This window comes from Pelodiscus sinensis, chromosome 10 (assembly GCF_052426305.1).
Source record: "Pelodiscus sinensis isolate ZL-2025 chromosome 10, ASM5242630v1, whole genome shotgun sequence".
Taxonomy (NCBI): Eukaryota; Metazoa; Chordata; order Testudines; family Trionychidae; genus Pelodiscus; species Pelodiscus sinensis.
In genome coordinates, this window is record NC_143061.1 from 19,186,763 (window position 1) to 19,201,437 (window position 14,675).

The following is a 14,675-nucleotide window of genomic DNA, read 5'->3' on the forward strand; positions in this document are numbered from 1 at the left end:
GTGTCTGCACACGGAGCACCAGTCTAAAGCACTCAGCTCCATGATGCTCTCACACAGGAACCTCTTGGTCCTTTTTACAAGGTTCCTGGAGATGACTGTCTTATTCTGGCCTCCGTGATAGGATACCTTCCCATGCTGTGGTCATGGAACCACACAGCAGTGCAGCACATGGCCCAGGATCACGGCTGCCCTCAGTCAGAATTTGCTCCTGATTGAGCATGGTGATGTGGAGAAGACTGATATTGTGCATGGGAACCTGCTGGGAGAAGGAAGAAGAGAAGAACCCATTAGCACTCTCTCTGGCAAGCAGTGTCTGCCACTCACACACATCCCCCAACCATCCCTCTTCCGGTGGGCAGGGATAGAAGTTCTCTCTCTGGGTACATCTAGACTACATGCCTCTGTTGCCAGAGGCATGTAGATTAGGCTACCAGGCATAGGGAAATGAAGCAGTGATTTAAATAATCGCCGCTTCATTTAAATTTACATGGCTGCCCCGCTGAGCCGATCAGCTGTTTGTCGGCTCAGCGCGGTAGTCTGGACACGCGGGTGTCGACATCAAAGGCATTTGTCAACCACCCAGGTATGCCTCCTGGGATGAGGTTTACCTGGGTGGTCGACAAATACCTTTGATGTCGACACCTGTGCATCCAGACTACTGCGCTGAGCTGACAAACAGCTGATCAGCTCAGTGCGGCAGCCATGTAAATTTAAATGAAGCGGCGATTATTTAAATCGCCGCTTCATTTTCCTATGCCTGGTAGCCTAATCTACATGCCTCTGGCGACAGAGGCTTGTAGTCTAGACGTGCCCTCAGTGAGACCTTGTGAGTGCCGGACCTGGTGTGTGCGAGCCACCGAAAGAAGCTGAGCTGCCCCGTCCCACCTCTAGGTGTGGCTAGCACCTTCCCATGCCTGCTTATCCCCAAGCAGTGTGTGTTCTGATGCTCTCCTGGGATGTCTATGCACCTGCTGGAAAGTGCCTGCTTTCTAAGCAACATATGGCCTTGCTCGAAGCACATTGCCATTGTCTGAACAGAGACCTTCGATGTCAGCTCGAGACTAGGGCTAGGCTCAATACACAGTGTCTCCTGTGATGACTGTCCTTGTAACCTGTCTTCACAGCTGGGACAGCTGAGAACTGGACATGTCCCCCACCTCCTACTGCATCTACCCACCTGAGCAGGATCTGCAGGTGAAAAAGAACCTGGAATGAGCTCATGAGGGAGAAGATGGTCTCCTTGCAGTGCCTTGTGCAGGGGTTCGAGGTAGAGCTCTGGAGTGACTCACCAAGAGAGAGAGGAGCAGCGAGGGAAAGGGAAAGGCCGCCTGGAAAGAGCTGACACGCCAGCACAAGAACATGTTCTTCACTCTCAACATGGTGACGGAGTATGTGGCATCATGCAGCCACCTCCCTGCTTGCCTGATGGCTTCCACTGCAAGGGTCCCCAGGGGCTGCCGGGGCCCCAGAACATTGGGGGATGGGGATGAGCTCTCTAAGGCAGCTAGGCCCTCCAATCCACCTGAAGGCAGATGCCGGTCCCAGCCCCTTCTCTGAGCCCCCCTCCTTCATTCCAGGTTATTTTTCAATTCCTACCCCTGTTGTATGTCCCCCAAATAAAGACTACTGTTTGTTCATAAAAAAAATCTCTTTATTGTTTGCTCTGCGGGGGGGGAAGAGCAGGGAAAGGGAGGTATTGAAAAGCATACACAGAGAATGCAGGGGCTCCTTATGGAGAGCCATGGAGGAAAGTCTCAGAACTGGCCTTGCATAAAACTGTCCTTCAAGGCCTCTCTGATGAGCACAGCCCCTTGCTGTGCTCTCCTTATGGCACTGGTATCCAGCTGCTCAAACTACCTGGCATTTTGCTTCAGTCCCCCACCCTGGCAGAAAAGTCTCCCCCTTATTCTCTCACATGTTGTGGAGCACACAACAGACCCCCACTATAAAAGGAATATTGCACTCGGTGAGGTCCAGGTGGGTGAGGAGACTCCTGAATTTCCCCTTTAAATGCCCAAATGCACATTCCACCACCATTCTGCACTTATTCAGCCTGTTATTGAACTCCTCCTTGCTGAGGTCCAGGCTGCCCATGCAGGGCTTAATGAGCCAGGCGAGCAAGGGGGAAGCTGCATCACCCAGAATTATAATGGGCATGACCACCTCTCTGACTCTGATTGTCTGGTGGTGGAAAAAAGTACCAGCATGCATCTTTCAGAAGAGGCAGAAGTTCTGAAACATGCAGGCATCATGCGCCTTTCCTGACCATCCAACACTGATATTGGTGAAACATCCCTTGTGATCCACAAGCGCATGCAGCACCATGGAGAAGTGCTCCTTGCAACTGATGTACTCCAAAGCCCGGTGCTTGGGATGGGGATGTGAATTCCGTCTGTGCCCCCTCAACACAGTTGGGGAAGCCCATGTTGGCAAAGTTGTCCACAATGCTGTCCATGTTGCCCAGAGTAGTAGGACATAGTTGTACTCAGCTACTTGTCTGAGCACAGTCCCAGCTGTGGATTTCCCCACTCAGAACCATTTCCCAAATGAGCAGTAACTGCCTGGTGTGGCAAGCTTCCAGAGAGCAATGGCAACACACTTCTGCATGGGGATTGTGGGTCTCGGTTGGGTGTTTTGTCACCTGAGGGCAGGGGCAAGCCACTTGCACAGTTCAAGGAAGGTGGCCTTGCACATGTGCAAGCTCTGCAGCCACTGGTGATTGTCCCATCCCTGCATGGCAATATGGTCCCACCAGTCCGAACTCATTTCCCTCCGCCAGAAGCAGTGTTCCACTGTGTCCAGAGAACTGAGGGGTGTGCGCAGTAGCAGGAGCACCAGGACCTGGATGAGCAGGGCCTGCAGGCCACACCAGGGTTTGTGCTCCTCATCCTTGTCCTGTTCCTGCTGGAGCAATATGCGGGCACTCTCATAGTACTGCACCATAAGGTGCAGCATGAGAGCTATGAGCATGCACTGCTTTGCAGCAGCTCTGGCTCCAGGGTGGCAGTGCTGTGATATCTGAGCTGGCAACCAAAGCACAACAAGGCGCATGTCCACTGCATTCCTTTTCTGCCCCATGACGGGGGAGGGAGTGGAGGAGTGCCTTGTGAGACGCGGTCATGGAGAGGAGTCCCTGTAAGCACCCATCACAATTTGCCAGACCACTCAGCCACAGGAAGTATCCACCCTCCTAGGCTCTGTCTATACTGCAGAGTTTTTGCACAAGAACTCGGCGCGTCCACACTATGCGCAAGTAAATTTACAGTAAATCGGAAGAAGAGAGGGCTTTTTGCACAAGAGTTATTCCTCTTTCTATGAGGAATAAGTCTTTTTTCTCAAGAGCTCTTGCACAAAAAGGTGTGTGTGGACAGCAAACGGGTTTCTTGTGCAAAAACAGTATATCAAAAGAAGCACAGCTGCCCTGGTGGCCATTCTGTGAATGGCAATCACAGCTTTCTTGCGAAAGAGCATCTATGCAGTGTGGACGCTCTCTTGCATAAAAGCACATCGCTTTTGTGTTGCACTTTTGTAATGTGGACACGCTCTTGTACAAGAAGTTTTTGCGAAGATCTCTTCTGCAAAAAGCTTCTTGCGCAAGAAGCCTGCAGTGTAGACATAGCCCTAGTGCACTCCCCAGAGTGCTTGCGGGGGCTCTAAGTCTGAGGCAGGCTCTGTTGAATGTGGACATGATCTTTCAGACTAATTTCGATGCTTCCCCATAGTGAGGACATGCAAGTTCGAATTTGTTAAATCGGGAGTCCATAAGTCGAATTTAGTGAATTCAAAATAATTTCCTAATGTGACATGGCCCTAGTGGCTGCAGTTTGCTTACTGCAGCCTATGATTCTGTCTTTTTTCCAGGCCATTTTTCTGGCAATAATGTGCACTACCAAGTATTGGAATTACCTTATAAAGGGAAGGAGTTCAGCTTAGTTTTAACACTTCCTTCAGAAGATGTAAGTATAGAAGAAGTAGAAAAACTAATTACAGCTCAGCTGGTGAAAGACTGGTTTGCTGATATACAAGAGGAAGACGTAGAAATAAGCCTCCCTAGGTATGTAATGTACTTCTCAGTATTCCGTTTTTTCGTTATCTCTTGTAATCTTCTGTTTATAGAAGAATTAGGATTTAGACACAAAAATAGTCAAGAAAGTCTACTGACATCAAGCCCTGATTCTGCTCCCACTTAAGTCAATGGGAATTTTGCTACTGGTGTCAGTGAACATAGGGTAGTCCTGTAGCACCTTACAGACACACAAGAATATGGATATAGTATCATAAGTTTTTATGGGCAAAACCCACAGCTACCCCCTCTGAGACTAGTGAACATAGGATTAGATTGGTCCTGGTTTTCCACTGCTTTGTGTGCACCTTTATACCTGTTCCAAGTAGGTATGAAGTGCTACCAGATCAGACCCCTTCATTCACTTACATGAGTGATGGCATTTTATACCCACTGCATGATCTTTTTGTAAACGACCACACAAGCACTAAGGAGTGGAGGATCAGGCTCAGTTCTCCCACTAAATACCCATTCTCTTGCAAAATGAGACTCTAGGCTTCCTGGATGGCATAGTAGAGCATGAACATTGGCTTTGAAGTGAGCCCTCCTATGCTTATTTTAGCCATTACTGATCTAAATACATTACTGATCTAAATAATTAGTAACACTGCATAGATAAATTAAAGTAAAATAAAAGAATTGTACTATTTACTTTCCACTTGTAAGTTCAGCTGATGTCAATGGCATTTTACATCTTGAGTTTTCAACCACATAATGCCTTTATGTTTGGTCTCTTCTTAATTTTAAGTGTTGAGACTCCCTTGTTCAAAATATTAATAGTATTACTATGAAACCCTTAGATAATGCTTTTCATCCAAATAGTTCAGAGCACTTTACATCAGTGGGCATGTAGCCTTCAACTACTCAGTGTATAGATTGGGAAACTGAGGTGCAGAGAGGTTAAATGATTTGCTCAAGAGCACTCAGCAAATCAGTGACAGAACAAGGAATCTAAGGGTGTGTCTAGACTACCTAGTTTTGTTGACAAAAGTGGACTTTTGTCGACAAAACAATACCAGCATCTACACTACCGCGGAGTTCTGTCGACATAACATCGACAGAACTCCGCGGTTTTGTCGACGCTGGTATACCTCATTTTACGAGGCATAACACTTTCTGTCGACAGAACTCTGTCGACAGAAGGTGTTATTGCCTGTAACACTGCGTCCAGACTATGGAGTTCTGTCGACAAAGCGGCTTGCTTTGTCGACAGAACTCCATGTGTCTGGACGCAAATTGTCGACGGAAGTTTTGTCGACAGTATCTGTCGACAAAACTTCCGTCGACAAAACGCGGTAGTCTAGACGTACCCTAACCTAGGTTTTTAATCTTCTTGCCTCCTGATCTAACCATGAGGTTTGCAGCTCCCATTCATAATCATTCATTGAATAGGAAAATATTGATAGTTGTATATTGAGTCTCATTTCCTTACTCTCTACAGATTTAAAATGGAACAGACAGTGAACTTACAAGAAATACTGCACTCTCTCAATGTAACAGAGATATTTAATGGTGGTTGTGACCTTTCTGGAATAACAGGTTCAGTGATTAACATTTCTGACATAATTATGAAACTTTTATCTCTGTTTTCAGTTGGCATCACCTTTTGCAATAATGTACTTAAACCGTACTTTTTCAGCATATAGTCGGTATATACATCCATGTGCACACATAAACACAAGAACATTTTTTTCCACTTGACATCAGAGCACAAGCCTGGTTTATTCTTAGATTCATGTTAAAATATGGGACATGTGCGCACACAGCCCAAATGTTAAGAACTTGATTTTTCAGACCCCCGTGTTTTACTACATGGATAATATATGTGTGTTACTAGAATAATAGAATACTAGAATTGGAAGGGACCTCGAGAGGTCATCAAGTCCAGTTCCCTGCCCTCATGACAGGATCAAGCACCATTTAGATCATCCCTGATAGGTGTCTGTCCAACCAGCTCTTAAATATCTCCAGTGATGGAGATTCCACAACCTCCCTAGGCAATTTATTCTAGTTCTTAACCACCCTGATAGGTAGGAAGTTTTTCCTGATGTCCAACCTAAACCTCCCTTGTTGCAATTTAAGCCCATTGCTTATTGTCCTATCCTCAGAGGCCAAGGAGAATAATTTTTCTCTCTCATCCTTATAACATTCTTTTAGATATTTGAAAACCGCTATCATAGCCCCTCTCAGTCTTCTCTTTTCTAAACTAAAAAAGCCCAATTCTTTCAGACTTCCCTCTTAACTCATGTTTTCTAGACCTTTAATCATTTTTGTTGCTCTTCTCTGGACCTTCTCCAATTTCTCCACATCTTTTTTGAAATGTGGGGCACAGAACTAGATAACAGTCCCCAATTGAGGCCTAATCCACACAAAGCAGAGCAAAAGAATCACTTCTTGTGTCTTGCTCACAATAATCCTGTTAATATAGCCCAGAATCAAGTTGGCTTTTTTTGCAACAGTGTTACACTATTGACTCATATTTAGTTTGTGGTCCACTTTGACTCCTAGATCCCTTTTTGCGGTACTCCTTCTTACAGTTACTTCCCAGTCTATCTGTATGAAAATGATTGTTCCTTCCTAAGAGGAGTACTTTGCATTTGTCCTTATTAAACTTCATCTTATTTACTTCAAACCATTTCTTCAGTTTGTCCAAATCATTTTGAATTTTGACTCTATCCTCCAAAGCACTTGCAACCCCTCTCAGTTCGGTATCATCTGCAAACTTTATAAGTGTACTCTGTATCATGATCTAAATCATTGATGAAGATAGTGAACAGAACTAGTCCCAAAACAGACCCCATGCGGAACCCCACTTGTTATGCCCTTCTAGCATGATTGTGAACCAATAACTGCTCTCTGGGAATGGTTATCCAGCCAGTTACGCACCTACCTTATAGTAGCTCCATCTAGGTTGTATTTCCTTAGTTTATTGATAGAAGGTCATGCAAGACTGTATCAAATGCTTTACTAAAGTCTAGGTATACAACATCTACCACATTCGCCTTATCCACAAGGCTTTTTATCCTATCAAAGAAAGCTATCAGATTGGTTTGACATGAAATCCATGCAGACTGTTACCTATCACCTTGTTGTCTTCCAGATGTTTGTAGATGAACTCCTTAATTATTTGCTCTATTATCTTTCCTGGGATAGGTGACTGGTCTGTAATTTCCTGGGTTGTCCATATTTTCCTTTTTAAAAATGAGCACTATATTTGCCCTTTTCCAGTTTTCTGGAATCACTCTCGACTTCCATGACCTTTCAAAGATGATAGCTAATGGCTCAGATACCTCAGCTCCTTGAGTATTTTAGGTCCTGGTGACTAGAAGACATCTAACTTTTCTAAGTAATTTTTAACTTGTTTTTTCCCCCTATTTTAACTTTGGAACCCAGTACCATTATCATTCTCTATGTTAGTCATACAGTCACCACTAACTTTTTTGGTGAAAATTAAAACAAACAAACCATTTAGCACTTTTGCCATTTCCATGTTTTGTTATTGAGCAGTGGGTCTATCACTTCCTTGGTCTTCCTCTTGCTTTTAATATATTTGTAGAATGTTTTCTTGTTATCCTTTATGTTTCTAGCTAGAATGAGCTCATTTTGTGCCTTTGCCTTTCTAATTTTGTTATTTGTTTATATTCATCTTTTGTACTTTGACCTAGTTTCCACTTTTTGTACTAGTTCTTTTTGATTTTTAGATCATTCAAGAGCTCCTGGGTAAGCCAAGGTGGTCTCTTGTCATTCTTCCTATCTCCTATGCAGTGTAATCATGTGTTCTTTTGCCCTTAATAATGTTGTTTTGAAAAACTGCAATCTGTCTTCAGTTGTTTTTCCTGTTAGACTTGCTTCCCATGGGACCTTACCAATTTTCTCTCTGAGTTTACTGAAGTCTGCCTTCTTGAAATAACTTGTCTTTCTTTTGCTGTTTTTCCTTCTACCATTCCTTCATGATCACTTTCACCCAAGCTGCCTTCCATTTTCAAATTCTCAACCAGTTCTTCCCTATTTGTTAAAATCAAATCTAGTTTCCCCTCAGAAGCTTTCCCCACTTTTTGAAATAGAAAATTGTCTCTAGGGGTATGTCTACACTGCCACCCTAGTTCGAACTAGGGTGGCTAATGTAGGCATTCGAAGTTGCAAATGAAGCCTGGGATTTAAATATCCCGGGCTTCATTTGAATCTTGCCAGGCGCCGCCATTTTTAAATCCCCCTTAGTGTGGATTCCGTGCCCACGGCTAAACGCAGCACGGAGTAGGTAGTTCGAATTAGGCTCTCTAATTTGAACTACCGTTATTCCTCATGGAATGAGCAGCTGCTCTTTGGGGCTGGCCCGGGGTGGCTGGGACAGTGTTGTTTGGACACTGGCTGCTCTGCAGCTCTCCAGGCTAGTCAGATGGCAGGGGCACGTTTGCTTGTGACCTGCCCAGTGGTCATTCTGGAATATAACTATCCCCTGTAGTTGCTGCCCCCTTGTGTTCATTCTGAGGTATATCTGTTCCTGCTATTGCAGTCCTCTCTTTTGTTTGATGAGAAACAATCACGTTCCAGGCATATCCCATTGTCATGGCACAATCAAATCCTAACCTTGATTTAAATGATGATAAGAGGAAGCTGCATATCAAATTGGGTGGTTCTAGCTCTTACCAGTTAGGAGGAGTTCTTGACAGACTCACAGATGAACTGACAGAGAAACAGATGCACAAACTTTCAAATATACAGGCAGTCCCCGAGTTACGCGGATCCGACTTATGTCGGATCCGCAGTTACGAACGGGGCCCTTCCTCTCCCTGGTCTCCAGCAGACCAGGGAGAGAAAGCAAAGCGGCGGAACACGCGGGCAGCGGACAGGGCTGTCCGCTGCCCATGCTCTCCGCGGCTTGGCTCTGCTTTGCCCCCCCATCCCCCTGGTCTGCAGACCAGGGGGACGGGGGGGCAAAGCAGAGCCAAGCCGCGGAGCACGCGGCCAGCTGACAGCCCAGACGCATCTGGGCTGTCCGCTCCCCGCTTTTTCTGCCGCTTTGCTCCCCGTCTCCCTGGTCTGCAGACCAGGGGGACGGGGAGCAAAGCAGAGCAAAGCCACGGAGCCCGAGGGCAGCAGGGCAGCCACGGCGCATCTGGGCTGTCCCGCTGCCCCCGTGCTCCACGGCTTTGCTCCGGATACCTGTGGTACAGCAGCTGGGGCGCTGCCAGTTGGTCCCGTAGCGCCGCTCTGGGCGCTACTGGACCAACCGGGCAGCACCCCAGCTGCTCTGCCCCAGGCGTCCTGATTCAGCCACTGCTGGTCAGTTTCAGCAGTGGCTGAATCAGGACGCCTGGGACAGAGCAGCTTGGGTGCTGCTGGGTTGGTCCAGTAGCGCCGAGGAGCAGCGGCGCTACTGGACCAACCCAGCAGCACCCCAGCTGCTCTGCCCCAGGCGTCCCCAAGTCAGCTTCTGCTGAAACTGACCAGTGGCTGACTACAGGATGCCCCTGCCCCGGGCTTCCTGGAATCAGCCGCTGATCAGTTTCAGCAGCAGCTGACTTGGGGATGCCTGGGGTTCTTAAGTTGAATCTGTATGTAAGTCAGAACTGGCGTCCAGATTCAGCCGCTGTTGAAACTGATCAGTTTCAGCAGCGGCTGAATCTGGACGCCAGTTCCGACTTACATACAGATTCAACTTAAGAACAAACCTACAGTCCCTATCTTGTACGTAACCCGGGGACTGCCTGTATAGTAGATCTACAGAGAAGAGTACATGCTATATTTTCAATATACAGTACATCTCCCTCAGCCTAGATTGTACTTCTTTGTTTCTTCATGCTTTAACTCATCAAAAATTAATGGGAGAATGGGTGGCTATGGAAATATCAGATGTACTTTTTGAGGGTGAGGACTGGGAAATGAACAAGGAAAGGGTCCTCTGATTTTAACAGTTATGCATTGTGCATGAGCCTTCATTCCTAACTAATTTATATATCTCCCCTTCAGAATCATCTGAAATACATGTTTCTAAAGCCATCCAAAAAGTCTGTATTGAGGTAAATGAAGATGGCAGTGAAGCTGCAGCATCCTCAAGTAAGATGTGAAGATGTACTTTGGTTAGGCGGATAAATACTTATCACACTTTTATCTCTTCTGAACTTAATGAGAGAGGATATTGAGTAAAGGTTGGGTGCAAATCATTGGGTGCATTTTTCACCCATGGTTCTTCCATTTCATATTAAAATACTAAAATGCATGGTTGCTGACCTCCATCTGGAAGCAGCTTAAGTGTGTATGCTCTTTATTCTTCAACCTAACAAATCCATTCTTTATCCACATATTTGGCTATAATGTGATTTTTTTTCTTCAGTATGCTTGCCGTCAAAGACACTTCTTCTTCCTTGGCTGACTTCTACTTTCAGCAGGGATCCAGAATAAATGATTTTTAAGGCAACTTTTACAAAATGAAAGTCTCAGCAGCTATTTTCATTTACCACTTTGTGTCAATGCTGGTCATGCAAATCATTGCACCGATTTTTCTTGATGTTTTGGTTTGTATTTAAACAGGTTTTTGTTTTGAATTTCATGATGCTTTCTTTGTCCCTATCCTTCTCCTACCCAAAGTAAGCAAGTGAGTGCAATGGGGACAGAGGAAGGACAAAAGTATTGAGTGCAGTGCACCTGGTATAGTGAGAAATCAGAATCTCATGTTTGCTCTTTTTTAATGCAAAGTGTAGGAAATTATAGCACCTTGATTCCATACACGGATGTGAGGTGGCTATTTTGCCATCTTCCCTCCCTCCTTCCATACCAGCAGAGAATTTCCTAGACTAGCTTTTGGGTAGTTATATGCATTCCACTCAGTTAAAATATGTCTCATATGGTGCTCCTGGCAGTGTTGTAATTGTGTCTGTCCTTCATAGGCACAATGCCTCTGACCCTTACCACTGCTGAACCCCATTAGTCCTTATTGTTGGGTGGAGCAGTGACTGCCCAAGCCACTGCCAAATCTGTATTTCCATATTTGGCTTCCTCCAGGGAAATTGTTTCTTAAGTGTCATTTAAATCCTAGTAAAAACACACTTTGGACTATTTTTGGGGGGGGGGGTGTGGGGGGTAATTTAATTTATGTTTGATTTGTATTTTTAACACACATACACAAAATACTTTTAACAACCAAGAAAAGTTAGGTGGGAATAGCAAATTCTGCATTGTGCACTTTCATTGCCCATAACACAGTTACTCTTGTTATTTACTACTGTATGTAAAAGGAGAATTAGGTACATTGGGTCTCAATTCGGCACGTAGTGAAAAAGGATATTGGAAGTAATCAGCTTGCTAGCAGCTATTAAGTGAATTCATAGCTCTCAGACATGCTACTTGAAAGTACTTTATATTAAGCACTTAATACATAATCTGTCCCTGGATCGAACAACATTAATTGAATTACGCAGTACATATGATACTTGTATCTGCAGTAAGTCAGATGTTGCTCCCACACAAGTACACTCTGTATTGTTTGGGGTTTCTTTGTTTGCAGGGGGGAGGGTTGGTTCCTGTTTGCACTTTCTTTCCTCGTAATGTTCCTCCTTAGAATTTCTTAGCATCTAAATATCCACTCTCAGTTTCTGCATTTATTTTTGTTTTCTATGGTCAATGTTTGTTGTAATATTAGGCATTTCAGAGGCAAGAGTCATTGAGTGGCATATGCTTAGATATTACAGTGATTGGAGGCATTTTAATATCAAAGCACCTCAGTCATTAACTAACCTCCACCAAAATGCCCTGCTATTAAGATCTGTTAAAGATGGTTCCTTCTGAGCTGATCAATTCCACTCTCATAGTGGCTAATGAAAGATAAAAGGCCCTGTTCTGCAAAGGCTGAGTGTTCTGTCTTCTCCGTTTCCCCAGCTGCTGCTGGCCTAACAGCAAGGAATTTGAATTCTGTTCCCTCACATAGTAATAAGAAAGCTCTAGCCTGCTGGTCCTAGCCAGTATATCTTGTCTTTATGATAATTTCTGGTCTAGCTTTTAGGAGTGGCAAAATTCCATATTGTCTATGAGCTGCTTATGAAGCCCTCAGTAATGGAGATAGTGATTTACTATACAGAGCAAAGCTGTTAATATGAAACAGAAAATAACCTGATTTTATTTTAATGACAGAGTCTTGCAGTATCATATCTTAATTCTTACCCAGCCCATTTTAAGTTGTAAACCATTGTTCTTGAGCACATATATCACTGCTTAAATGGGCCATTTTAAACCTTCAGTTTGACAGATGCCTACTAGGGAGGTAATAACTATAGTTAAAACAGAATATAGTTACAATGTTCCATTCAGATGAATTTTAAAATGAAATGCCACATCTTGAACTAAAGAAGTTAAAGTCTCAAAATATCTCCAGGAGGTTATTATCTTGGTAGTTTGTATTAAGTCTTCAAAGAAAATGTCATGCTACAAAGCAGCTGTATAATAGACAAGTGATTTGTTCTTGTTATTGTGCAGTTGTCTTTATGATTTGTAACTAAAGAAAATATCCAGTTAAAATACATTTGCTACTTAGTAATCAAGAGCAGCAGTTTTCCAGTGTGTCTGACTCAGAGTAAAAGACATTTTATATAGATATATCACTTCCTCCTTACTGCATCAAATACTACTCACCTTCTGATCTGTTTTACCAAATTCCCCCTTTTGTAAGAATGACTGACTAATATTTCTAATCTGTGATGCAGAAATCCAGCACATCCTTCCTGGCTACAGAAGTTCTCTCCTACCAGAATGGGCGTAGTTCCTTTGTGCTATGGGAAGGTGACTGGCTGTATGGTGTAGAGCCTAGCTTTGCTTATACTTCCTACACTGCATTGTTCAACAATCCCCTGGACATTAGAAAATAAAAAAGCTGTTTCAGTCACTGGCTTCAGGTAGCTCTTCCCCCTCTCCTCCTTCCCACATAGGGAGGCTTTTTAGCAGCTTCCTTGGCTTGGGGAGGGAGGATGTCTTCTTTACTTCAAGTGCACTCCTCCAGCACCCAGCCCTTCTTAAACTTTGTGGTGGGCTAAGGATTTATCCCTAACAGAACATCTATTGAAAGTACTTTCTGTTTGTAGGTACACAGATGGCAGCTATCATGAGTATGTCACATAACCAGTTTGCAGCTAACCGTCCATTCCTATTTATCCTGAAACATAATCCAACAGGTAAGGTCATTGCTTCTACACTCTGGGATATTTCAGAAAGATGAATGTCGGATAGCACTAACCCAAAATGTGGGGGAAAATATAGAAGATAATAATAAAGAAAAATATTTGTGTTTGTATTTAAACATTTTTGTGCAATGTCTGCATCCCAAGCAGAACAGCACATTGAAATGGACATGACGTCTGATTGTAAATAAAAGTGAAACTGATTAATCTAACCAATAGAGATACAAGGTGGGTGAGGTAATTATCTTTTACTGAACCAATTTTTGGTGAGAGGGACAAGCTTTCTGTATAAGCTCAAAAGCTTCTTTCACCAACAAAAGTTGGTTAAATAAAATATATTACCTCACCTTATCTTATATCTGTAATATCATAGGACCAACAAAGCTACAACAACCATTGTCTAAAACAGTATTCCTTAAAGTGGCCCAGTTTTATTAGTAAGCAAATTGGCAAAGATGTTGGTTTGAATTTGTGTCCTTTTAACAAGATATGCACATTTCATATATATTCACAGACTATTCTCTATATTCATTTGATCTTCTCATATATGTGTTTCAAACTCCTGACCTGTTAGCTTGATATGCTTTGTTTAATTGATTAATTCAGATACCATATCAGTTGAAATTTTTACAGAATGTCAGCTTTCTTTACCTGTTCTCTACCCTGCTCCCTCTTGCATGTGAGAATCAGTAATTCTAACCATTCAGGTTGTAAAGAGAACCTTGGTAATGCGAATGAAGCTGTCTTCCTGCATTGACAGACAAAAGAATTAGGTCAGATTCAGTCCTAAATGACATGGATGTATATCTGGATTAATTTCACTAATATAGTATTGCCAACCTCAAGAAATCAAAAATCCTTGTTAGCTCTCCCAAAATCATGAGATTTTTTTTATATCAAATGTTTTTTTAGTCTCTAGATTTTTTTAACTCACCTCTAATCTCCTGTCACTGTGTGCTGGATACTCCCTCGTTGAAAAGTCAACTTTTAATATACACAGCACTGCCTGACTCCCCCTGGCTGCTCAAATGGTGACGTTACTTACCCTTGCCTCAATCTTACGATGGGTTGCCATCACCACCTTGATGCAAGTGATAATAGCACAATACAATCAATATGGAATTGGTTTAGCCTTATCCCAGAAGCAATACTTTCCCAATTTCCCTCCTACCCTCTTCTCTGCCCTAAATTGGGAGCACTCTCCCTGATCAGGTCTTCCCCTTGCCATTCCTTTCTCCTGCTCCCCGTTTTCTCCCTATCCACCTTCCACAGTGTCTCTATTGTCCTCACAGTCCTTAGCCCTGTTGAGCCCGGCTGACCCTTATATGAGTGAACATTATGCCAGTAGATCCAACTTCAATCTCTCTGAAATCAATGGGAGATGAAAGTCAATTTTATTCAGCAAAGCCTCCCTTCCAAATGCAGATAGGCTGTAGAGAAATGGC

At 43.7% G+C, this 14,675-nt stretch overlaps 1 protein-coding gene across 1 annotated transcript in view; it reads left to right on the forward strand.

Annotated features, from left to right (window-relative positions):
• The window catches only part of SERPINI2 (serpin family I member 2), a 31,234-nt gene that overhangs the window by 10,087 nt on the left and 6,472 nt on the right, over window positions 1–14,675 (forward strand). The window contains exons 5-8 of the mRNA XM_006127777.5: window positions 3,862–4,054; window positions 5,505–5,602; window positions 10,034–10,120; window positions 13,135–13,224. Of these exons, the coding sequence (XP_006127839.1) occupies window positions 3,862–4,054; window positions 5,505–5,602; window positions 10,034–10,120; window positions 13,135–13,224 (468 nt within the window). The remainder of the gene's footprint in view (window positions 1–3,861; window positions 4,055–5,504; window positions 5,603–10,033; window positions 10,121–13,134; window positions 13,225–14,675) is intronic.